Raw genomic sequence first — 26,341 nt, 5'->3', positions numbered from 1 at the left:
ACTCTTATGCAATATATTATATTCATACTATGAAATGGCATGGGACTATAGATTATTGGCAGTACAAGTGAGTAACTACAAAAATGGCTGAAGGGTTCCATACCCTGTTCTTATTTGCTATAACCTGTTTTTTACTCTTGTGAAGCACGTTGGGCACTATTGGGATGTTGTAAGGTGCTATACAAATAAACTTTGATTTGATTTGATATACATTACCACTACTTTATTTACACTTAATACCTAAATGAAATTACATCGAGAATAAGTGATGTATTAATTATTATGTTGTACTATTGTATTGTGTTGGAATGAAAGTATTGTTTTGTTAGCTTTTAAAATGATGTATTTCCATTTAATTGAAACACAGCGTCCAACTAGGTTAATTGCCGACTCTAAATTGTTCGTCGGTATAAATGTGAGTGTGAATGGTTGTTTGTCGATACACTCATCAAAATCTTAAAACGAGTTGAAAAATTGCTAGAATTTGTATTTTGCACGTTTGGATCTTAATGAGGTTTTAAGTAGAGCTACAATATGCAAAAACAAGAAGGGGAAGTGTTGCAAAAAGCATTTTGGAAAAAGTAATTTATTGAAAACAACAATTCAACTGAAATAGGTTGTTTATCAGCTGATCAAAAGTTTAAGACCACAGGCTATAAATGCCACAATCTGCTCAAAATGTTCATTTTCTGTCAGGCATCCACACTGTCATGCCCTCCTGATGGCTAAAGCTAAGATGCTTTCTCTTTTTGAATGTGGTCAGATTGTCGAGCTGCATAAGCAAGGCCTCTCGCAGCGTGTCATTGCTGCAGATGTTGCAGCGGGCATCCCTCATGACTGAGGGCCCTTGTCTGTCAGTCCCCGAAGCATAGCTAAAAGTCAACGATGGGTAACCGGCTAGCTGAAGCTGCTCAAGGTCATGCCACTATCTGCACAGCACAAGACGATGACAAAAGCACACAGGAAAATCTACAGGACATTCTAAAAACTAGACGGTCCTCTAACGGAGCCATCCTTGTGAATGGCATCTACATAGGACCTGATAACAAACCGTGGTTACCGCATTCTATGTTCAAATGGGCAGCAGAATTGAGTCATGGTCAAGGTATAATCCTGACATTTGGAATTCCACAAGTAATCAGGAGTGACAATGGAACACATTTTGTGAACGAAGTGATAAATAGATTGGCACAGCATTTCAAAATAGACCTGAAAAGACATTGTGTGTATCACCCGCAATCAGCAGGATTGGTTGAGAGGATGAGTAGCACTATTAATAACAAACTATGTAAAACAACGAAGGAAACAGGCCGCCCCTGGCCTGAATGTATCGACATTGTTAAAATGAACATGCACATAATGCCAGCCGAAGGACAATCATTGACCCCGTTCGAAATACTGTATGGACAACAGTACAACCTACCCGACTTGACTTTGAAAACTAAAGACACCCCAGACTCAGTTTATGATTTGGCATACTTCATGAAGAAAACTTTGGAAGCACGGGGTGAATGTGATGCCAATAAACTGCCAGGCGACCCTTTGTCTCCATACGCATCAGAGACCTTGTGTTCATCAAAGTCATCAAGCGGAAGACGTGGTCCAGCGAACGGTGGGAAGTGCTCGTCACGACGCCAACTGCAGTGAAAGTCGAGCGATGGACAGGGTGGATTCATCTGTCCCATTGCAAGCAACGAACCCTCACTGAAGTAGCCACAAGGAGACCCCGACCCCGACGACACCACGACCGCGTCATCACGGTAAAACAAAGGTAAGACGCAGGACCTCGCACTGCTAAGCAGACAACACAGTGGTTTCTCAGGGGATACGTGCTAGTAACCTCTACCCCTGAGCACTGCAACGATGATCGATCTGTGGAGGCTGGGGTTCGCCCTGGCAGCGTTGGCCCTCACCACTGCTCCGGCAACAACGGCAAAGACAGCCCCCACCAAGCGTTCCACTTGGCCCCCAAACACTCAAACTCAACACAATGCACCACCCTCTTGGTTGTCACAGCCATTTTCACCTTTTGTGGATGCTGTTGTATACCATGCATCCGTTTTGTTGTAAAAGTATTACGTGTGTTTGACAAAATGTTCAGAGAAGTACAAATTAATCTCTATGAAGAGGTTCAGACCCTCATGAACAATGTGGATCACGAGTCAGACTCTGAAGTGTAATTATCATGTGTGTTTTGCTTTGTTCATCTCAGCATACGTCTCGCTACTGTCTATCATATTGTACATCTGTATGACCAGCTCATAGAAAATCCAAAGAACTTATGTTGTTGTGATGTTTGATGTACTTCGATAAACAGGAGAGAAATGTTAAGGATTTTCTTACTATTGTATGAACATACTCTATATTTCTATTATCTGAAGTTGATCAAACATTCACTGTGATTCTCAGTTTATTCTGTGGAATGGGAAGGCTGCTGTGAGTGGACTGGGAGGAAGCGGTTGAGATAATGGGGCACCTGGGTTGTGAGACAGGACCAAGGTTGTTCCCCCATGCGTGAGCTCAGGGCAGATATGGACCATCTCAAGAACATAAACACATTCCACAGACGTGAGCTCAACAGCCGCTTACTCATTAATTAATTGCGGCTAATATCGAAACTTAACACCACATCCATCTATGTGTTACCGCCCATTTATGACAATAAAAAGGAGCGGGAGAGAGTGGCTTGCCAGTGAGTGTTGCAGTGTGGCACGGACACTCTCTCCTGGCGTGAGAAAATCTCAAATCTTGTTTTCTGTGTCATTTTGTTAGTTCATCGGTAGTCGGGGGCAAGTTCCCCTGACAGTCCCCCCTCCCATGAACGAACCACTCGTGGGAGGGGCCAAAGGGGTCGGGTGCAGAGTGGGCTGGGTGGCGGCCGAAGGCGGGAGCCTTGGCAGTCAGATCCTCAGTTGCTAGCTCTTGGCACTTGGAATATCACCTCTCTGGTGCGTGAGGTGGAGAGGTTCCGGCTAGATATACTTGTAGTCAGACTCACCTTGACGCACAGCAAGGGCTCTGGAACCAGTCCTCTTGAAAGGGGTTGGTCTTTATTCTACTGTGGTGTTCCCAACAGTGAGAGGCGACAGGCAGGGAGGGGTGTTGTGGTACACAACAACCTCACACTCAGGTTTTGATTGACACTTCAAGCTGCATTTTTAACTTGCCGCTTTGACATGCTTGATTACTGCTCATTATACAGTAGTTATTACACAATCCGCAAAATAAGTCAAGCGGTTTACAAGTCATGAGTCAAAGTCAGAGGAATCAGTCCCACTTCTATATCACGCTCTCTCCCATCGTGTTGACCTTTGTCCTAATTACCTCCACTTTATCCCATCAACATATGGCCTCCTCGGGCCTCCATGCAGCTAAGCGGACACTGTCTGATGCACTGTATGGAGATGCCAAGGGTCGGCGAGTCCTGAGTGGTGGGGAGGATGGTGGAAGGGCTGCAAAAACTTGACCCATAAAAGTTGTTCAACAAAATCATTCAATAATAAGATCTGCTAATTTTATGGGTCATGAGCAGTAGCATCAACAAATGCTCAGTGCAATACATTGTGATTATCTACCGTCATGCATATCTAGTTTCACTCACAGCCATCTATCAATCTACCATTTTCACTCACAGACATCTATCAATCTACAAATCTGTCAATCTATCAAGCTATCTATAGGTTTCATGATGGCTACTTTGACCCTGGAACAGCTCTTTTAAATGTATACATATTGCATTTTAAATTTGATAGACTACCACCAATGTATTTGAATGAAAAAAATGAAACTGCGATTACAGTGTAGTGTAGTTTAGATAGATAGATATAACTGGACGATATCGGTAGGATACTCTGGTTGTCTATGACTACATTATGTCTAGTCATGCTGTCATTTTCACTCACAATATTAATAACAATATATAGCTCCTCTTTTTTGTTTTTATGTCAATTAACACTTTCACCGATCCAACTTCAAATAGTTTGTCAACTTTAGAGAAAAATAATTTGACAAACACAAAAAAAGCTTACAGTGTTAGCATTACATTTTTTCTAATTGCAGTTTAAAGATTATGAAATAATTTTCTTGTTAATGACACACTTAAAGTATGATGATGAATGATACTGGTTACATGATTTTTCATGGAATTACACAACACTGCAGCTCCATCGACGATGATAAGAGGAGAAGTCTCGCGATAGTTGCCTCTCTGCCGGCATAGTGGTGATATCTCTTATTACCTGAGCACCCAGCGTCTCATTCCTCCACGGTCAACCCTGCCGGCAACATCAGATACTTCTTTCGGGGAAGCCCAAGTTTATATTTAACAAAAAAGTGTCGCAGTTTTTAAAATATATATATATTTTTAAGTGAACATTTTTGTCTCAATAGCTCGACTCTTGTTCAGGCAACGAGGAAGCAAAGTTACAACAACGTAGCCCGGTCTCGCTATAACAAAGAAAAAAAATATCCTTTCTCCTCACAAAGTAATCCCCCACTACGCTCTAGTTATGAGTCATGTGGTCGTCGATAATCCACACGGTCTAGATCAGCAGGTAAGTGTCTTTTTTGTTTTATTTCGTTTGGTTACGTCTAACTTTTGTGTTAAAATGTCGCGGATTGTCGTCAAACGCGTGTGGCGTCGAGCCTCGTTGCTAGCTCCGGCTCAAGCTAACATTGGCAAAATGGAGGCGGCGAGGAGGTTGTGATGGCGGATGCCTTCGTAACGATCTCATCGACGCACGTTTTCTGTTGTAATACTGTCATCCCCTTACTAACTTGTCTGTTAACACTTATAAACGAGCCTACACACACTGCCAAAAAATTATCTAACATTTTTTTAAGTAATTGCCATGATTTCGTAACCGTTAGCTAGCATGTACCGGCCGGTATAGCCAGTAAGCTAACGCTGGGCCTTCTCAACCTGAAACGTGGCGCAGGACGAAAAAAAAAAGTCTCAAACGACTCTCAAACTGGTCAAATATCGCCAACGTGAAGTTTTTTTTGTTGTCAGATTAGTAACAATTCACGTTACTTCGAAATACATTTTATGGGTCGTTCGTGGCGTTTATTGGTGTCTATTACAAAGTCTCCAGACAAAATCCGTCGAAGGGAAACGATAGTGGCTACGTCGTACCATACATGAGTTATTTGGAGAAGCTAATTGATTTCCTTCCTTCCTATATTGATTTTATACGAGATTGTGCAGACAATTTGACTAATGTTTTTGTTTTTTGTAGCTTGCTGCCCTAGACTTGAACTCTGTTGAAGGACAAGGCGGAGGAACTGGCAGTAAGTATTTTTACAATGTTTAAAAATTATTTTTTACTCCCGGTAGCGGTGTAGTGGCATAAATATATCTCCATTTGTGTATCTAAGCATGTACATACAAAGTATTTTGGCAGTTGATATAATTACGAAGAAAGCAATTGACCAAATACTTTTGGGCTTAATGGTATCTCCCATCATACACAAGGCTTGGAAGTCTGGAAACAGGATGTTGGGTAGGATACTATGTGGTCATCTACAGCAGATTTCTGATTCATTAATTTAGAGATGTTTCTTTTAACACATTTTAAACATACACTGGTTGAACTTCAATTAGTTTGTCAATTCAACAGGATAATGGTAAAGCGCTACCATCTTAAGTCTTTATTCTTAATCAGCTGTGCCTTTTTAATGTGCTATTTTTCACCTCCCCTTTCCAGGACGTTACATTCCACCTCACTTAAGAAACAAAGACGCATCCAAAAATGGTGAGTTTAATGTAGCTTTCAAACGTGTCTCTTGTTTTAAGCTCATCAACACATGGTGAAGGTAGCCAAAATGGAGAACAAAAAGTGGACTGAGGGTGGCATTTTAGTGGCTTCACGTTACAGCAACTTTGAGGATGGTGATCTGTTTTGTTTTGGTGCTTAGAGTAATAATGGCTATTGTGTATATACACGTGTTTATCTTTCTACTTAATGCTTCTGGCCTCAATTTGAACACATTTTGATTTAGTTGCTTATTTGCACAACAATTCTAACTATTTACCGGCACACTGCTAGGTCACATCATTTTACACATGACTACATAGTTGAAATTTTGTATCACGCTTGACAATTTCTCGTTTTTTCTTTCTACTGTGCTCTTATTCCACAGCAGGAAATGCTTATTCCGCTGGTAGACAGTGCGGTTATTCAGTGGCACCAGTAAATCTCTGTAAGTCCCTTCTGTCTGCTTTCGCTGAGGGCAAATCTGCATTTCCACATGCATGAAATAGCCATAGCAAAGCCAGTTTGAAGGGGGCGGGGAGAAGGTTTTATTAGAGATATATGCTCTTCACTTTAATTTGACTTACAGGCTTAATTGCTATGCTGCTGGGGCGCTTGCAGACAATGTAACAGATGCATTGGGCGCTTGTGCTCCAAAACTTGTCTTTAATTCTTGAAGTCCCATCCATGTTTTGTCAGCAGTACACTCAAGCCCATATCTCACTTGTAATGTTCCCCAAGTTCCACCAAAGCCCCCTCCACAGCCGTGGCAGGCAGAGAGCCAGGAAAGGCAAAGAAATAACTCTGCTTCAGGATGGGAAGACCCAGATATTGGTAACTATTTGGTGTCTAGTCCAGGCCTATGCTCATATTGCATGAGCTGGTAACCACACAGTCCCTTTTAATAGCCTGCTGCTACCCTACCTTTGCTCAGGTTACCCAAGACTGGCGTCTCAAGAGCTTGCCCTTTACCATGCCTACAATGGGGGCTGGCGAAACACATGTGGTATATACCCTTGGCTGATACCTGCATGCCCTGTTGGCATTTGTGCAGTCTTAATAGTTGCACACTGGAGAACATTCAATAGTGTCACTTGTGGCTTAAACCACCACACCTTAATGTTTAAGAAGCATGTTAATGGTGCCACTTTTTTTTTTAAGGGAAAAACGCAGTGCACCTGGCTGTTGTTACTAATAGATATTTTTCACCCAAAACTAATCCTGTAATTTTTAGGGCCGTCTGTTTTAGTTTTTAGGCAGGGAGTTGGAGTATTAACAATGTTTCATAGTATTAGCAGTCAAATGCCATTGCACCTCGCAGTTATATACTGGTTTCATTAAAAGAAAATCAGTTGACCCCAAAACAAGTAAAACCCAACTGTAATTCAGGTCCATCTGCTAATAAATGCAACTACGCAATGCAGAGACCAGGTAATTGGAAATGTGCAATCAATAGAGAGACAAGACACTCGTGTAGATGAAAGTTAAAATGAGGTTATTTGGTTTTCTAGAAGGCCAAGGGATAGCCCCGTTCTATAGGAAAGATATCTTTGAATGACTTCTAATTTGATCTGGCACTATATGGGAGGGGAAAAAATAGTTAGCTTAACCCCTTTCCAATACAGGGTGGGCCAAAAGTAGGGTCACAGTTAACACTTAAGGGCGCCACACATAGGAGGCGACAAACGACCGCGATTGGCGAAATTCATCGCCATCGCATATGAAATCATGCACACAGGAGGCGACAAGCGATTGTGACCAATTACACGGGTAAGTGACACATTCACATCTAGAGCGAATTGTATGAGTGCATGGTTTGATTGGCTGTCAAATGTGGAGGGAATTTCGTGGTATCATAGTTCAGAGGAGCGGCCGGTGTTGATGGAGGACTCTTGCTAGCACCGGATCTTGGTAGCATTAAAGATAAACTTGCATAAATGTTGGTGTAAATTAAACTTACTAGATATGTTGCAACAGCGATGAAAAGTTGAACAGTTTTCAACTTTCTCGGATCGCGTTGCAAGACACAAACTTCCACACGCACGAATTTCAAGCGACATGCGATAATGACCCTATCGCGCAAGTTCCATTGAAAATGGAGTCGAAATGTCGACTCCAGTGTGTGGTGCCCTTTAGACATTTTACATTTATTAAACACTTAGACATTTATTTACATACATTATAACATATTAAACATTTTACATTTAATATTTAATCTCTCTAGTGCTCAAAAGGTCCACCTTAAACCTTGCAACAATCTTCATATCTGTCCAAAAACACTGACACACAGTATGACACACATTCTAGTCTCCATCAATTTCAGCGAATTTATCTGAAATGTAATCTTTCAATTCATTCACTGTGTGGGGATTTCTGTCATAAACTTTGTTCTTGACTACACCCCCAAAAAAAGAAAGCCATTGAGGTCAGGTCAGGTGAATGTAGTGGCCATTCAATGCTGTCCCACATTCCAAACAAACGCTGCGGAAAGTCTTGATGAAGATGGTCTTACTGTCCGCCCATAATGTGGAGGTGCTCCATCTTGCTTGAAGTACAGTTGCCGTTGGTTCTGAGTTGTGGTACGACCACGTCCCGAAGCATTTCCAAATAATTTTCTCCAGTAACAGTTCCATCAAATAACACAGGTCCGATAACACCTTTCACGTGTGCACGATGACACGCACGAACACAAACTTTTGCACGAATGAATTTTGCGTGTCGCTTGGCTGGACGATGACCCACGATAATCGCCCTATCGCACAGTTTCCATTGAAACCGAATGGAGTCGAGGCCATGTCACCTCGTGTGTGGTGCCCATAAACCCTTTGTATCCACTCACTAGTAGCCCCGCCTCCACAAAAAGGCCGAATGAGATGAGGACCCACTCTGTGTTCATTCCACGAAAGAACCAATGTGCACAGACAGATGCAGAGTGAAACGAAATGTCAAGCAGCCTGTGTGGCACAGAGACGAGCAGATGAAACACACGCATACATGCACATGTGAATTTATCGAGGGCATCCTAATTATCGACCTGTTTTTATTTATTTATTTTAATCGTTGGATTTATCGATTATCATGACAGGCTTTGTCGGCAACGCTCACTTTTGGTGGTGACTGGGTGGCGAAGGGCCGGTGGTGTAATCATTTTCAGAAAGTAGTGGTTCGCTTGTCAACACAAACGACACGGCAAAGATGATTGATTTTTCAGCTCTAGAAGCAGGTTTTTTTTTTTTTTTTTTTTTAAGATGCCATTTCAGGGCACCCTGAACGCAGTTTCCATGTGGATGTTTACCTTTTGGACCAGAAAACGTTTCGTGTGGACAGCCCCTAAAAGTCCTTACTCATGCCCAATACTCGCTGCAGTTATGTAAATAAACACCCCCCCACCACTGGACCACTATATGAGGAAATGCACTTTATGCATTTTCTGCAGTTCAAATAAAACACGGTAGTTCCTGAAATAGAATTGTAGCCTTTTCCCCATTTGTTACATTTTATTGTTAAAAGAACTTTGCAGGGTCTTACTTGGATCATGAGGAGAACCAACTTTGGCAGGTTAGTTCCTTCACAAATTCCTTCTCAGTCGTAAAGATCAGATGGCAGGCTCTCTGGTGCTGTAGTGTTTGGGCACACACACAGTACACATACACACACACACACACACACACACACACACACACACAGAATAGCTTCAGTCAGCAGTATCTGCAAAGTGGAGACATTCTGTCGTCCCCCGATTTGTCTGCTTGTTAAATAATCACAGCTACTTGTGGTGCCACAATGGAAAACTTTTTTTTTTTTTTCCAATGTGTCCAAGAACACTGCCTTAAATAGTTGGCAGTTAAAATCATTTAATAGTTTTTCAAATTGCTCAGACTAGAACAAAGTTTAACTTTTAATTTTCCAGCAATTCGCTACCTATTAGGAGTGTTGGCAACCTAAGCTAAACTGATTTTTAATTGAGATGTTTGCATTCAAAGTGTCTTGGACTGGTTTGATGTGGAATGTTTTTGCACTGCTCTGAGCGAAAACCTGACACTGCTGCTTTTGTTTGATACCAGTCATGGATTATTACATTCCTCATAACATTAGCCCTTTTTCCACCAACAGTTCAGCAACTTTTAGTTCCTGGTAACTATAGTTTCCGGAACTAAAACGTTCCTGTGGCCCTGTGTGGTTTGCATTTCCACCACATTACAAAGTTCAGCGTATTTTATTCAAATCAAACAATTACATCTGACTCCATCTTCCTTAATCCCAAGCACGGGCATTACAGTTCAAGATTTTGTAGCAATATGCGCTGAGGCCTGACATCCCATTGTGAAAGTTAGCTGAGCTACATCCATTTCTCAATTACTGGACAAAATGGGCCAATGATGTATTGCATCAATAAATGTATTTTTGCATTTTATTCACTAACCCAAATAGCGCACACGCTATGCTGGTAAAATAAGTGGAAAAAGTAAACTGAATTCTAAAAAATTAAAACTGAATTTGAGAAAAAAATAAAACTGTTTCATAGGGCCCTAAGAGTTTAAATAAATCATATTCTAAATCACACCACAAATTAATCTATAATCATGTCAAATGATTAGTTGTACACACAGTATTTTCACGCCCATTTTTTCTAATTTTCTTTTATTAGATTAGGGACCTGACTTGGGTCTGTTACAAAAGCCAAACAATATTGTTAGTCATGCTGTGTAATTTAAAAAAAAAAAAAAAAAAAAGTAAATTCAGCAATACTTTGTTTGCATTATGTTTAATGCTTTTGAAGAGCTATTTTCATAACAATTCCAGAAATTGATGTTTGTAACAAAAGCTTATTAAAACAACCGGATCGGATAATCGGATCGGAAGCCAAAAAATGTGGATCGGGACACCCCTAATATCAATTGACAATTTGTAGGACAATTATCGTTCAGCAAAATTTGTGACGGGCCTAGAGAACAAAAAAGAACAGCAGAGGCCTATAGCCTTCCCAGTATATATAAAAATACTGTCCTATAAATATGCTCATAAATAAGTAAACTATTTTACATAAAAAAATAACGATATTTTTTAATAGGCAATGTTATATATTTAAAGGCTCAACGCCGCTGCTGGTTTTCCTTTTCCCTTTTTGCACAGTGGTTGTAGGCTGTAGTAGCAAGATACCTTGCAAAAAAAAAAAAAAGACTTGGCCACACTGCTGCTCAGTCGCCTCAATGCTCATACGCGTATACTGCCCAAGTTTGGATCTATACAGCTTGCTGAGGAAAGGTGTATTGTCGATACTGACAATACCTAAAACGGGTACCGATTTTGTATCTATTGTGACAACTCTTTATTCAGTTGGAGCTGTTGTGTTGACCTATTAGCATTGACGTTCACTTGGCGTTGGTCTAAGATAAATACTGGGCCGCTGACTGTTACAGCATGTAGCAAATGAAATGGTAGATATTTGATATGATATGCATTCATTTAGATATTTTGCCGCATTCTCAAGGAAGGAGTAATTTGTTGCCGTAGTGAGCCGAGTTGGTCATACGGCTTGTTAGTACAGTAATAACGGTTGGACCCACTTCAACTGTTAATTTTTTTTGTGTTAAGGGTTTCTTCAGCTTTTCACCAGTTTGTTTGGGTGTGTCGTCTACATTTAGATCCACCAGCTTGCCAGCTGTTTTTCCACACTGTTTTGAGTCGCCTCAAAGTCCCACTGAATATATTCCTGTGCAAATATGTTCAAAAGAGATATGTTGTCACATATCAACATGAAGCTTGTGGAAATTCTTGTGGAACCGTTTACCTGGGTAGATTTGGTGGAAACACAGGGGTATTTCAAACTACCAGGCTGAATAGGAAAGTTCCTGAAAAGGTTCCTGTGGTGGGAAAAAAGGCTATTCTGGCACTTGTACAAATTGTAGCAGTTGGTTAGTTGTTCAGTAAGAGCATTTCAACTACAAGACTTGCCATATTAGGGCTGGGCGATATATCGATATTTTTAAAAGATCAATATTTACTTTATGCATGATATCAAAACCAACAATCATTTAACGAAACAGACTGGATTTGCACTGTATCTCCCTCATCCCTGCATGCAGGAGGAGGGAGGAGGGGCAGCGCAGAAGCCCTGCAGTTCCAGTTGAAGCGACGGCATGTGCGGTGGAAGAATTGCTTAAATAAGCGGTAGCTCAGTAATGTGGAGGTAGTTTAAATTCAGAGCATAAAAAAATCCTTTTCACCCCCTTAAAACTTGGCACAAATTCCAATACGAGGAATGTGTGAAGCTGCATGCTCCTGTTGCGTTCCTCATGAAAGGAAAAGCAAAGTGGAGTGCTACTATAAGGGGGGGTGGGTTTAAATGGACTCACGATGTCCAGGGAGCCTCGCAGTCACAATTATATAGCACGACAAGCTCTACCACAAATGTACAAGGAAGTTAGTTGCTAAACCTGATTCAGTTGACAGGTTGGTGTTTCTGGCACGACATGCTTGTTTTCTAAAAATGTTCACATAAAAAATACTACTGTTCCATTTAAAGTATGAGTTGCTGATGTTTGTTTAAAAAAAAAAAAAAAAAATTAAATCCCCTTAAACCAGGCACTCCTTCATATTTTGTTCTTTTGTCATTAGCTGAGAATTTGAGCATTTCTAAATGTTTTACAGTGGGTACAGAAAGTATTCAGACCCCTTTAAGTTTGTCACTCTTTGTGTCATTGCAGCCATTTGCCAAAATCAAAGTTCATTTTATTTCTCATTAATGTACACTCAGCACTCCATCTTGACAGGAAAAAAAAACAAATGTAGAAATTTTTGCAAATTTATTAAAGAAAATGAAATACCACATGGTCATAAGTATTCAGACCCTTTGCAGTGACATTCATATTTAGCTCACATGATGTCCATTTCTGATCCTCGAGATGGTTCTGCTGCTTTATTGGAGTCCAGCTGTGTTTAATTAAACTGATTGGACTTGATTAGGAAAGGCACACACCTGTCTATATAAGACCTTACAGCTCACAGTGCATGTCAGAGCAAATGACAATCATAAGGTCGAAGGAACTGCCCAAGGAGCTCAGACAGAATTGTGGCAAGGCACAGATTTGGCCAAGGTTACAGAAGAATTTCTGCAGCATAATCATCAAATGGAAGAAGTTTGGGACGACCACAACTCTGCCTAGACCTGGCCGTCCAGTCAAACTGAGCAATCGTGGGAGAAGAGCCTTGGTGTGAGAGGAGAGGTAAAGAGCCCAAAGATCACTGTGGCTGAGCTCCAGAGATGCAGTAGGGAGATGGGAGAAAGTTCCACAAAGTCAACTATCACTGCAGCCCTCCACCAGTTGGAGCTTTATGGCAGAGTGGCCCTTCGGAGGCCTGTCCTCAGTGCAAGACACATGAAAAAAACTCAAAGGACTCCCAGACTGAGAAATAAGACCAAGATTGAACTTTTTGGTGTTATTTCTAAGCAGTATGTGTGGAGAAAACCAGGCACTGCTCATCACCTGCCCAATACAATCCCTATATTGAAACATGGTGGTGGGAGCATCATGTTGTGGGGGTGTTTTTCAGCTGCAGGGACAGGACGACTGGTTGCAATTAAAGGAAAGATGAATGTGGCCAAGTTCAGAGAGATCCTGAAGGAAAACCTCTTCCAGAGTGCGCAGGACCTCAGACTGGGCCGAAGGTTCACCTTTCAACAGGACAATGGACCCTAAGCACACAGCTAAAATAACAAAGGAGGGGCTTCAGGACAACTGTGACCAGTTCTTGACTGGCCCAGCCAGAACCCTGACCTAAACCCAATTGAGCATCTCTGGAGAGACCTGAAAATGGCTGTCCACCAATGTTCACCATCCAACCTGACAGAACTGAAGAGGATTTGCAAGGAAAAATGGCAGGATTCACAAATCCAGGTGTGGAAAAACTTGTTGCATCATTCCCAAGAAGACTCATGGCTGTACTAGCTCAAAAGGGTGCTTCTACTCAATACTGAGCACAGGGTCTGAATACTTATGACCATGTAATATTTCAGTATTTCTTTTTTAATTTGCAAAAAATTCTAAATTTAATTTTTTTCTCCTGTCAAGATGGGGTGCTGAGTGTACATTAATGACAAATAAAATGAACTTTTTTTATTTTGGCAAATGGCTGCAAGGACTTTCCGTACCCACTGTATATTTAACTTTCTATTTCAAGAAAATGGTCTTTTTTTTTTTTTTTTTAAGAGGCTATTTTTACATACGATTTTTTTTTAAATGTAAATTTTACATGACATTTTTAAATAATTTTAAGTATTTAATAAAACAAGTTGACACATTTGGTTTTGATTTTTTTTTCTAACTCACTTTGCTTAAAAATATCGGCATATACATATATATCGTAAATTGATATATATATCAATATATATCAATATGGAGCAATAGTTTTGCTCCATATTGTCCAGCCCTACCATATTGAATTGACACAATTGTTTGGCCTTGAAATATGCCCAAATTCACATTTTACAGTTATTACGAATTAGGTGTTTGTGTATTTTTTTTATTTAATTTTTTCCCCCTCCCCTTCCTGGCATCTGTATTTAATTACTTAGATCGTTAGACTGCATTTCCTACTTGTGTGCACTGGACTGTGCATGTTTATGCCTAATGTGTGACTCCCACCCCCTACCCAAAAAGGGGAAAAAAATTGAGAACACTTGATTCCACATACACGTTTCATTATTGTTATATTTTGGTGGCTTGCATTCATCTTTTGTTACTACCAAAATTGCGCCGGGTCGAATAAGAATTTAAGTTCAAGGCAAATCCACTTTTCTTCATTTCTAGCTCCTTTTTCTTCCTCTGGTCTCTTGGCCATTAATAGAATGTGCTTGCTTGTTTCCCCTGAAACACTCACCTATGTTAAATCTGGTAATTTGGCAAGCTTACAGGCCAGGGCTGATATTGGCAATTAAGTCACCACAGTATTTCATCTTCCTGAGTCTTAAAGTTGAAATAGCCGAGAACTGAGGGATTAAGCTTAAATAAAATATACACACAAGACTGATCCTGTTTTTGTTTTTTGTCTTTTTCTGTCAAGATTCACCTGGATGGGACGGTGGCCGCAGCAATGGATTTGTGAACGGTTATCATGACAACCGCACAAACGGGGGCTTTGGAGGGCGTGGACCTCCACGCCATGATAGAGGTGGGCGTGGCGGCTTCCGTGGTAACGGGGGCGGAGGCTCCTTTAATCAGCCATTTCATAATGCAGGTGGGATAATCCTATCTTGCCTTAATAAAAAAAAGTCTTGCTGTAACACAGTTTAGATGTGTACTGCCATTGCACAGAGTGTACAATGAAACTTATCTTGGTGGTTCCACTTCCATTTCTAGCAACATTGAGACATGTTCAAACTCAAATGTTCCGAATGTAACAGGTATAAAAATATAAATATCAAATGGATTGTAAAATATAGACAAATTATACAATGGTGATAAGGTTCAGCAGACTTAAGCAGCATTGAGGTATTGCACATAAAATAGGATAAGATACCTAGAATGTTGTTTATTTTGAGTATGTACATTGACAGATGTATAAAAAATACAGTGAATCGTTAAATGCAATAAATAAGGAAATCCTCAGTGTGTCGACACATGTACTAATGTAGGCATAATCAAGTCAGTTCTGCCTCACCTTTTTTCATAGCCTTAAGAGTACCTCTATTAAAACTTAGATCAGAGCTCATTGGAGAAGGGAAATGTCAGACTCTGCTTTTGGGCAGCAGTTTGATGCCAGGAAAGGGCCTTTGTACTGATGGATACGACCTGTTCCCCTTTAGGATTTGGTGGTTACGACAACAAAGACGGCAACTGGGGTGGACCACCAAGGGATGCTGCCTACAACAGCTTTGGAGGACGCTCTGACCGATCAAAGACTGCCTACTTTAATGATCGCGGGGCAGGCTCAAGAGGAAGGTAAGTCACATGGCAAGAAGGATCATTATTCAAAAGCTAGCAAGTCCCTAAGGTGTCCTAGCTTTTAAGATCCAAGCATTAAATGTCAAGTTTATACACAGGTATGAGCGTAGCGGCTATGCTAGTGGAGGAAACAGCCGCTGGGTGGAGGAATCCAGAGATGAGGATTGGTCCAAGCCAACTGCTCCCAATGAGCGTCTAGAACAGTAAGCTCAGTACACCCAATTTGTAATAACACTCCAAGTCCATGATTTCCTACAATTGCTTGTCTCCTTTTTCAAGTGAGCTTTTCTCTGGAAGCAACACTGGGATTAATTTTGAGAAGTATGATGATATTCCCGTGGAGGCCACTGGAAGCAACTGCCCACCCCACATTGAAAGCGTGAGTCTATAGCCCACAATCATATGCTGTTAGTAAATATTGACTCATAAACCGACTGTGAATCCAATATAATGTAGTTCCATGATGTGGACATGGGGGAGATCATCATGGGCAATATCACCCTGAGTCGCTACACGCGTCCCACTCCGGTCCAAAAACACGCCATTCCCATTATCAAGTCTAAGAGAGACCTCATGGCCTGTGCCCAGACGGGTAAGTTCTAACAAGCTTTTCAGTGCTTCAACTTTAACAAAAGTTGAGGTGTCACGAGATCTTCTGATATTAAAACGTGACAAGATTTCTCGTTCAGGAAAAAAGGCGACAATTAAATCTCAAAATAAATGAAAATGAACTTGATATTGCCATGTGCATGTGTGTCTGTTTTCCTCTTCTCTCGCCTCCAAAAAGGTAGGAAGAGGGTTTACTGTGCTTGTTTCAAGGTGACAATTGCTCTAGTTTTAAGTTGACAAATACCTTTTCTGGTGTCTCGCCTCCAAACAGGCAGGAAGAGGGTTCACTCTGCGCTTGTTTTAAGCCATTGGGCGCATTTGCTTCATTAAACAATGGCTTAAACGAAGTGAGCTCTCATTTCAGTCATACAGTCTTTGTCTTTATGGGGAGGCGGGGCCGCGAGCATAGCAGGCCTGGTGAGGAGCATTGCAAGGTAACATACAATTTGGGCACATCACGTCTCTTGCAATTACATTACTAATGGCCAATTTTCACTTACCATTTGGAGCGCGTTATTAAAACAGAGAGAAAGTATTTTTAGCGCATGATTGGGAAAGCACTGTAGTATGTCACAGAGCAGTCATCTTTCCAGCAGAGCACCATTATTAAACTGATAACATAGCTAGTTGGCTACGTCAGCGAGTGCCACTTGTACGGCTTAGATGTCATCACGTGTCAACACGAGTTGCCGATGTGAGCCAAGAAAGGTTGTAGGAGACTTGTGGATATATATACAGATGCACCAAAATGTTACTCTACTTTGATTCACTTTGTATGGACTTGCTGGCGGCACTGTACAGCCGCTTCTTCATTTGAACCATCAGCCGTTCCCTCATCGTCTGTTTCCCTTCTTGTTCAGACTGGATGGTTGGAGTCGCGTGACTACACACGCTGTACCTCGTCTTAAAGGGGAATGAACATAGCATACCAGCACACAGGCAAAAAAGGACTTATTTTAAACACCGAATTTATCCACATGGGCAAAATGATGTCTGTTAGCGTAGTAGTATATTTGTGGGGGTGTGGGTGGACATTTCAAAATGTACCTACATTTTGTGACTCAGTTAAATTGGTGTTTGTCCAGTCATTTTTTTCCATTTATTGTACTTGTCGCATCTCGTTCTTGTAGACCCAATCACGTGTATAGTCTTTTGACACCCCTAGGAGGAGGAGATAAAAAATAAATAAAAAAAAAATGTATTTATTTTTTGGGACATTTTGTGGTTTTATTTCAGGATCTGGAAAGACTGCTGCCTTCTTGCTGCCTGTGCTAAGTCAGATCTACACTGATGGGCCAGGAGAGGCTCTGCAGGCTGCCAAGAACACTGGACAGGTAGAAAACTTTGCAGTTCAACATGTTCACCTCTTAACATTAAATTTGGTTATTAACCGTGTGATGGATTTCTGAACATTACAGGAGAATGGAAGATATGGCCGCCGTAAGCAGTACCCGATTTCCCTCGTCCTGGCTCCAACCAGAGAGCTGGCTCTGCAGATCTATGATGAGGCCAGAAAGGTGAGCATCCATTGATTAACATCTGATGCTTTAATGCAACTTTTTTTTTATCAGAAATATTTTTATTGAATTTTGACAAAGTAAAAAAACAAATGCACACAATGTTTGCTGGTAGTTTAGGCAGAGAACGAGAGTGTGAGAAAACAAAAACAGCAAAATAACAAACAAAAAACCCCAACACAAAAAACCCACAACGTAAGCCACACACAGCCCAAAAAGACAGAGGTCCGAGTTTGGTAGGACAACCAAATGCAAAACAACCAAAGCAAATACACAAGTGAGTTAAACAACAGATGACAGCAAATAGGCCAGAGCGGGAAAGCTATTGGGGAACTCAGGTAAATTTAAAGTTGTGGAAATATACTAAGAAAGGTCCCCAGACATTTTGGAATTTTTCTTTGGCATTACAAATTGAGTAATGAATTTTCTCCAGATTTAAACAAGACATGACATCTCTCAGCCACTGAGCGTGCGTGGGCGGAGCGGCATCCTTCCACCTTAACAGAATTGCCCGTCTGGCCAAGAGGGAGGCAAAAGACAAACTTCGTTGTCGTGTGGGGGTCAAACGCAAGTCGGGTTCACCTGTGGTGCCAAACAGTGCTATTAAAGGGTTGGGTTGCAAGGGTAAATTGCTAATTACAGAAAGTGTCTGAAAGACTTCCCTCCAATACTTCTCCAGACTAGGACAAGACCAGAACATGTGGATAAGTGTGGCATCCTCCCTCTTACACTTGTCACAACAGGGATCCACCTCTGGATATATACGGGCTAGTTTGGATTTTGACATATGAGTCCTGTGTACAACTTTAAATTGTAGCAAGCTATGGCGGGCACAAATAGAGGTTGAATTGATCATTTTAAAGATTGTATGCCACATGTCACCTGTCAAAGACATATTTAGGTCTTGCTCCCATGCTGTTTTAATGTTAGTAAGAGAGGTCTGTCTTATGTCCAACAGTTTAACATAAACAGTAGAAATTAACCCCTTACGTGATGGTTGCAAGTCCAGAAGTGCATCAACAATGTTCGTACCAGGAATCTCAGGGAAATTTGGTAATCGACTGTAAACATAGTGCCTAACCTGAAAGTACCGAAAGAGATGGGACTTTGGAAGATTATATTGTTCCGTTAATTGCTGGAATGACATGAACGTATTATCGATAAACAGGTCTCAGAGACACAATATGCCTCGTCTACGCCACTCCCGGAACCCCAGATCCAGCAAGGAAGGTTGGAAAAGATGATTGTCTGAAATGGGGCTAAAAAGGCAGAGATCTTCAAAACCAAAATGTCTCCTAAACTGGGCCCACACCCTCAACGTATGCCAGACCACCGGATTATCAATACGTTTGCTTGACGGAAAAGGGAGTGCAGATCCAAGTAACGCTAGAATAGAAACATTTTTAGCCACATTCAACTCCATCTCCACCCATAAAGGCCGGTCTGGACGGTACTGATAGTATGACCAGAATATGACCCATCGAATATTGGCTGCCCAATAATAACAGCGAAAGTTAGGCAACGCCATCCCACCCTCTTGCTTAGGTTTTTGTAGATGGATTTTATTCAACCTAGGACGCTTGCCCTTCCAAATATATGAAGATATGACCGAGTCCAAAGTATCAAAAAAAGACTTTGGGATGAAGATTGGGATGGATTGAAAAAAATATAGAAATTTGGGAAGAATGGTCATTTTAATGGAGTTGATTCGACCGGCCAAAGTAGTGGAAAGTGGCGACCACTGCGTCAGACACTGCCTCGTGTGGTTTAATAGACTCAAAAAAATTTCTTTGAAAAGACTTATGTTTTTTTGTAACTGTGATGCCCAAATAAGTAAATTTATCATTAATGCAACTTTAATTCTGTTTTCCTTGTCCCGCTCCAGTTTGCCTACCGCTCACGCGTGCGCCCTTGTGTGGTGTACGGTGGCGCTGACATCGGCCAGCAAATTCGGGAATTGGAGAGAGGCTGCCACCTACTGGTAGCTACTCCTGGTCGCCTGGTAGACATGATGGAGAGGGGCAAGATCGGTCTGGACTACTGCAAGTCAGTATTCACACACTCACCAAGCAGAACTTTAAAGGAGTGCTTGGATTTCATTTCTAACAAGGTTGTTTGTGTGAAGCTACTTAGTACTGGATGAGGCTGACCGCATGTTGGACATGGGTTTCGAGCCACAGATCAGACGCATCGTGGAGCAAGACACAATGCCACCTAAAGGGATCCGTCAGACCATGATGTTTAGTGCCACCTTCCCCAAGGAGATCCAGGTCTGCTTGAGTGACGAAGAACATAGTACATACTACAGCTTATTATTACTAACTGCCTGACTTCATGTTTATAGATCTTGGCTCGTGATTTCCTGGAGGACTACATTTTTTTGGCTGTCGGTCGTGTTGGTTCCACCTCAGAGAACATCACCCAAAAGGTGGTCTGGGTTGAGGAGACTGACAAGAGGTCCTTCCTCCTGGACCTGCTCAATGCCACAGGTGAGAGAAAACCGCCTTTTGTTTTTCCTATGGCGAAACCATCTTCCTTCCCCCATGACAAGCTAAAATCTTTTGACAAAAACCTTCAGTTTTAAACAGGCTCTGGAATGACACAGGTAGAATTCCTTCAATGTTTAGTTGGAACTTCCCATGTGATCTGCATAAAGATGTGAACATTGTGTACCGCACAGGCTCACATTGTCTGGCCTGGTTTGGTTTTTATCTTAGTTATTCCCTATGAGGTTCAGGAAAATGGGACAGAGCCCACAGATATGCCAGGTAAGTAAAAACGTACCAAAGCTTTTTGCACCGAACCCACCGGCTAAAGAAACATCACATTCCACAGCTCATTCCCTTTTTGTCCCCTTTGCTCCCCAGCCGACATGCTGCTCAGTTTGTATTTGGCCAACGGGGACTTTGAGGTGTTTGAAAATGGCTGGCTGGCTGAATTTTGATGTGCTCATTTTTTTCTGCATTAGCAACTCAAGCAGTCATCAAGGTAGACATATGGTCCCAGTCATTAAAAATGTGTACACACTTGAGGAATGGGAAAGGCAGAGCTTTGGATTGTTTTTTTCCCCTCTGGTTTGACCTGATACTGACACAGTGGAGGTTGGCTGCAAATGATGTGATTTTTGGAATGTCCTCTCCTACCCATCACCCCTCAGCCATTGTACTTTAAGCTTTTACCCTGATAGCCATTAAATGCCAAACATCTACCGTACATTGTGGCCAAATATCCAACTTAAGCTTAATTTAAGAGTGCAGTGGAAGTTAATGGTTGTCAGTAGATGTAAAGCTTCCTATGCAACCCCTTTATCATTTCTAATTTGTCATTTTGGTTTTAATTTGTCATGACCTTGCCGTTGCAGAGCTAGTTGATAATTCATAATCTTGTGACCTTTCCCTGCAGAACTTCACCATGTACAGTATGTAGAGACACTTCATTATCCTGTGTGGTGCTTCTCCTCTCCTTCACAGGCAAAGACTCGTTGACTCTTGTCTTTGTGGAAACCAAGAAAGGTGCCGACGCTTTGGAGGACTTCCTCTATCACGAGGGCTACGACTGCACCAGCATCCACGGCGACAGATCCCAGAGAGATCGAGAGGAGGCGCTGCATCAGTTCCGCTCTGGACGCCGCCCCATCCTGGTGGCTACTGCTGTAAGTCAAGGGGATGCTTCCCCCAACTCTTGTTTTACTGTTAAATGCTATAAATTGTGTTTTTTGCTCACCAGGTGGCTGCTAGAGGTTTGGACATCTCCAATGTGAAGCATGTCATCAACTTTGATCTGCCCAGCGACATTGAAGAATACGTTCACCGTATTGGCCGTACGGGACGTGTGGGCAACCTTGGTATGGTATTGTGTTCTTAAAAAAAAAAAAAAAAAAAGATTTTAATTTAATTACCAAAAATATTGCATTGACTTGCCTGTGCCAGGTCTGGCCACGTCGTTCTTTAACGACAAAAACAGCAACATAACCAAAGACTTGCTGGACATCTTGGTAGAGGCAAAGCAGGAGGTTCCCTCCTGGCTTGAGAGCCTCGCCTATGAGCACCAGCACAAGAGCAGCAACCGCGGCCGCTCCAAGAGGTAGCACGCACGCTCACACACAGATCTGACATGAGCACAATGCCAAAAGTACTTGGAAAGACCTGACTATAATTTTACTTTTAGGTTCTCTGGTGGTTTCGGTGCTCGGGACTACCGACAGACACCAGGAGGGTCTGGAAGCTTTGGCAGCAATCGCACAGGCCGAAACACAGGCAGCCATGGAGGGAGCCGGGGCTTTGGTGGAGGTAGGTCACAGTCATCAACTTCCTGTTACTTTAGTGTAATTTATATTGGATTCATTGTCAGTTTATTAGCAGAACATGGGTCAGCACCCCACCCGAACACTCGCTCCCAAAGGTGTATTTTTTTTATTTAGGTCTTTACTTTTTTTTGCGCACACGCGAAAGGCAAAAAGAGGTGATAATGCAAATGCAGACTAGTGTTGATTGTTGTGGTACAGTTGTTTAGATATTTGAGCTGTCAGACTTTGTCAAAGTGAAAGTTATGCTTGAAATTAATGTTTTCACAAAAAGCTGTTTTTCCTCCCTTTTTGTTGAGAACTGATGTACTGATTTTCCTGAAACTTGCCTATGTTCTACTGCTGATTAGTAAAGAACGGAAAAAGGTAGAAACTATTCCCCCCCACCCCACCTCACCTACCCCAGGTGAAAGATGACTCTAATCTTTCTTTTGGTAGGTTTCATATTTATATAGCCATAGAACACAATATTCTGTGTGCCTTGAAAGATGAGTCAAAATTGCCGGTACTGGACGGGAGGTCTTTTGAAAAATGGCTGAGTGAATTATGTCCACTTTAAATTATCATATGTTGTGCTCATTGTATTTATAGTTTACGGTGGCCAACTAGTATTGTGTTCCTCCCCCAGGTGGCTTTGGAGGCAACTTCTACGGCAATGATGGCTATGGAGGAAACTACAGCCACTCAGGAAGTGTGGACTGGTGGGGAAACTAGTCGCCAAAAGGAGTTGGTTGCCATGCCAACCTGATGGAAAACCACATGTTAACTTAAAAGCCAGACCATAACAACCCTCTGTGTAGCTTCACTGACACACAGTACATTAGCAGCCCTGGTTCTGTGCCAGGTGCTTCTCTCAAAGAAAAAAAAAAAACACGAGTGCAGCGTGACGCTAAGGGAAAGTCACCAGCTTGCGCATGTGTGCACGGCACCGGAGAGAGCGGACACCTCCCCCCCCACTGCGCCTCAGCGCAAGCATGGATGCTGCCATGCACTGTCCGAAAGCAACCTCGGGACCGGTATTGTTAGTCTTTTTGTGGGTATAAAAAGCAACCCTAAAATGCAAAAAACCTAACTCCTGAAGATCACTTGTTTGTTAATGTACTCTCCTTTTTTGAATTTAAAAAGGAAATCTGTATTTTCATTTCACCAGATGAGGAAAAAATACCCAAGAGCTATAATTTAGTTTTTACTGTTTGGTTTGGTGGCAAATATTAAAGGTTTAACAGAAGAGGGGAAAAAAAATCTATGTAATCAGTCAAACCTTGGCAAACACTAGGGTGTTGTGGCTCTTTGAGTCATGATTCCATTTGAACCTTAAATTTTCTACCAAAAAGCTGACGGGCTCACTGTGCCGCTCTGAATTTTCTGTATTTTAATCAAAGTTAAATTTTGTTTTTGTGCTCACTCTATCCTGGACTGGCTCAATCTTTTTTTCTTTTTTTTTTTCTAAATGAAGGCAGTGGTTGATTTTGTAATAACCATTCCTCTTAAAGACTGCTCAGTGTCAACAGTCACTGAGGTATAAACAAGAAACAATGCTGGGACTTGTTACCCCACCAGTTTTTTTTCCCTTTCAATTGACTTGACAGTGTTACGGCAGCTAGCATGAGACCTAGCTACAGAAAAGTAGGTGTTTGGGTTTTTCCTCTCCGTTTTACTTGACATTTTTGGTACAGGTTTGTGCAACAATTGGAAAAAACTGAGTCAGTTTTATGTTTGTTTTTCCAAAGTGGGCTGCATAAAGGACCACAGCATCGGGAGGGCATAGCGTGGCACCGACCTGAACCCACCACGGCGGTCCGCAAATGGTATTCCACGCGTGCAAGTGTTATGTTTTTTGGTCAAGGTGAAAGGATATGTTAACTTGAGTCGCAGGCTTAACTTAATCAACAGTTTTTCTTTTTTTTCCTTTTTTTTCAAGCTGCGTTTAGGCGGTGAGGGACGGAGTAGGATCTCTTGAGGTTTATCACTCTATGATAGGAGGGAGGGGGCGGGACTATGTGGAACATGGGTAGTAAACGTCTGGGTGTAGTTGGCACTGGCGTTAACTACTGGATAGGGGTGGGGTCATTTCAAGTGCTGTCAGGTGTCAAGGCATGGCCTGGTCAAGCCAGACTATTGCTTGGATTTTGTCATCAGGTGTGTTGTGCCTTGAAACCTTTTTTTAAAAAAAAAAAAAAGCATTTGCACTGATCATGTTGAAAACCTACGGTGGAATGGTGCTACTTGATTTCGATGCGTTCAGACCCTCGTGTGTTGTACCCATCGAGTTTTACTAAAGTTGTTTTATTGCACATCCAGAGTTTTATATGGCGTGTCTGGCATGTGTGTCCTTAAGCTTCCAAATACCGTGTGTGTGGGAGGAGATTGATTGGGGTTGGGAGAGTTTAAAAAAAGAAATACAATAAAACGCAGCTTGTTTACAAAAGGGGAAGGTTTCTTAACATAAAAACCAGGATTTATTTGGGACCAGAGGGATTTAGCAGTCGGGAGGGGGGAATTTAGCCATTTGCACAGATTTCTAGATTCTACTTTTTGCTGCTAGTTTTTGTGTAATTTATTAAGCATTTTTGACAAATATTTATTTTTGTAAGCCTCAAAGTGATTCTTTGAAAGTTTCAGAAAACTTGACCAAAAGACAGTACAAAAAAAGAAAAAACGCAAAAAAAACACTGGCACTTGAATGTTGAATGTCACCCTGTATGCGTGAAATTTATATATTTCGGGGTAGTGTGAGCTTTTTAATGTTTAAGATGCATCGGACTCAGTACCTGGATGATGATGATGACGACGACGATAATATCCACAGCTGTTTTCAAGGCCTCCGCGGGGCTGGTCATCTGATTTAAAATCTAATTGGTCTGTAGAAATTTGCAAATGGAATTGAACCAAGAAAAAAACATGCCAAGGTTTGGAATCAAGCTGTCAAGAGCAAACTAATTTCCTAAGCGTCGCGCAGAAGTGTTCCGATTGTTCTCCTATTGTGTGCATAATTGTTCTTACTCTGATTTGGTCTGATTCTTTTTTTTTTTCTCCAGTGAATGTCTGGCACATGGCAATCCTAAAAGAAATGAACATGTGGTTTATTGTCATTGTTGTATTTGCATATTACAGCTCTGGAGTTCTCAGTGGCTTATAAGGCGAGGCACACAGAGCCACCGTAGAACTCCGGAGCTCTTTAGATGTAGACTTTTTGGGGGGGGGCTTTTTTTGTATTAGCTTCCAGGCTAATGCGCAGCATTGGGGGAAATTAACTCTGCTGCAATGTTGTGATTTTATCAGAATAAAAATGTTTGAATGCAAAATTTTTCTGGACAAAAAAAAGTCTGTTTACTGTAGTAGTGGGAGCGTGAGAGATGCCTGTAGCAAAGCAGCCACACAAACAGGGTTGCTAACATTGTAATTGGCATCGATTGGACGGGCTTCGTTTCTTTTGAAGAACTTATATAAAGATTTCATTTGTAATTGCTTCTGTTTCAGTGGTCTTCTTTCTCAAACTTGAACTCCAGAAGTTGGTGCCAGACTAAGTGCTTGCCTATTAATGTGGTCATAGTTTGGAGGGGGGGGGATGGAAATTCCCATTAAGCTGACCTTCATTTGCCTTCCATGTTGAACCTGCTGGAGCTTTTTAGGCAGTAAATCCACTTTGCTTTCACACTGCCCCAATTTTAGAAGCTTTGACGGGAGACATAGGAGGGTCACATGGTGTATACATAATGCTTTTCTAACAGCAGTGCCACTAACACCTATTAAAGGTGCTGTCCCTCTTTTTGGTTTAAAAAAAAAAAAAAAAGTACACCACTGGCTCAAATGTAACACATAGGGGTTTAAAACAGCAGATAGAATAAATGTTGAACTTTGTAAACATTTTTGTTTGATGCGCATAAAATTTGCCGGAAGTGACAATTTGTAGTCATACTTTTAGGCCAAACACTTAATGATAGCTAATGTTGGTAGCTAAACTTTTGTCGGAGCAGGAAGAGAGCGGGTTTAGTTGAAGGTTGGCACGCCCAATGCAGTACCAAGGCAGACAGCACTTTTAAAAGTATATTAGGGACACATCCTCCCTTTTTTTTTCCTTGTACCTTCTGAAATATCCTAAACATTTGTGAATTGTTTTTCTTTTTGTATAGAATAAACTTACCAAAAAAGTCTAGATTTGATAAAGTTGTAATATTAGTCATTTTTGAGAGGAAATAATTGAATATGACAAGT

At 41.5% G+C, this 26,341-nt stretch overlaps 1 protein-coding gene across 7 annotated transcripts; it reads left to right on the top strand.

Annotated features, from left to right (window-relative positions):
* The first annotated feature begins 4,229 nt into the window (after positions 1–4,229).
* ddx3xa (DEAD-box helicase 3 X-linked a) lies at positions 4,230–25,595 on the top strand. Of its 7 annotated transcripts, XM_054786640.1 has the most exons (21): positions 4,231–4,553; positions 5,238–5,289; positions 5,706–5,753; positions 6,142–6,201; positions 6,495–6,587; positions 6,688–6,759; positions 14,817–14,990; positions 15,559–15,694; positions 15,796–15,900; positions 15,977–16,076; positions 16,154–16,289; positions 17,543–17,640; positions 17,725–17,823; positions 19,709–19,869; positions 19,949–20,093; positions 20,168–20,312; positions 21,294–21,475; positions 21,550–21,667; positions 21,753–21,906; positions 21,991–22,112; positions 22,755–25,595. In XM_054786640.1, the coding sequence occupies exons 1-21, from the start codon at positions 4,509–4,511 to the stop codon at positions 22,838–22,840; spliced, it is 2,331 nt and encodes a 776-aa protein (XP_054642615.1). In that variant the 5' UTR covers positions 4,231–4,508; the 3' UTR covers positions 22,841–25,595. The 7 variants fall into 7 exon arrangements, with proteins under 7 accessions (XP_054642609.1, XP_054642615.1, XP_054642612.1 ...); XM_054786634.1 differs by lacking the exons at positions 6,495–6,587; positions 6,688–6,759 and adding an exon at positions 20,541–20,591 and having other exon boundaries at positions 4,230–4,553; XM_054786637.1 differs by lacking the exons at positions 6,495–6,587; positions 6,688–6,759 and adding an exon at positions 20,541–20,591 and having other exon boundaries at positions 14,817–14,924.
* Positions 25,596–26,341: the final 746 nt, after the last annotated feature.

The sequence above is a fragment of the Dunckerocampus dactyliophorus genome, chromosome 9 (assembly GCF_027744805.1).
Source record: "Dunckerocampus dactyliophorus isolate RoL2022-P2 chromosome 9, RoL_Ddac_1.1, whole genome shotgun sequence".
Taxonomy (NCBI): Eukaryota; Metazoa; Chordata; class Actinopteri; order Syngnathiformes; family Syngnathidae; genus Dunckerocampus; species Dunckerocampus dactyliophorus.
This window is presented reverse-complemented; position numbering and strand designations above follow the sequence as displayed.

Bases quoted from the DNA above. Each gene is read 5' to 3' on its own strand.
- ddx3xa (XM_054786640.1), top strand. From the start codon at position 4,509: ATGAGTCATGTGGTCGTCGATAATCCACACGGTCTAGATCAGCAG. The intron at 4,554-5,237 runs GTAAGTGTCTTT...TGTTTTTTGTAG, and splicing joins CACACGGTCTAGATCAGCAG to CTTGCTGCCCTAGACTTGAA. The intron at 20,313-21,293 runs GTGAGAGAAAAC...TCTCCTTCACAG, and splicing joins GGACCTGCTCAATGCCACAG to GCAAAGACTCGTTGACTCTT.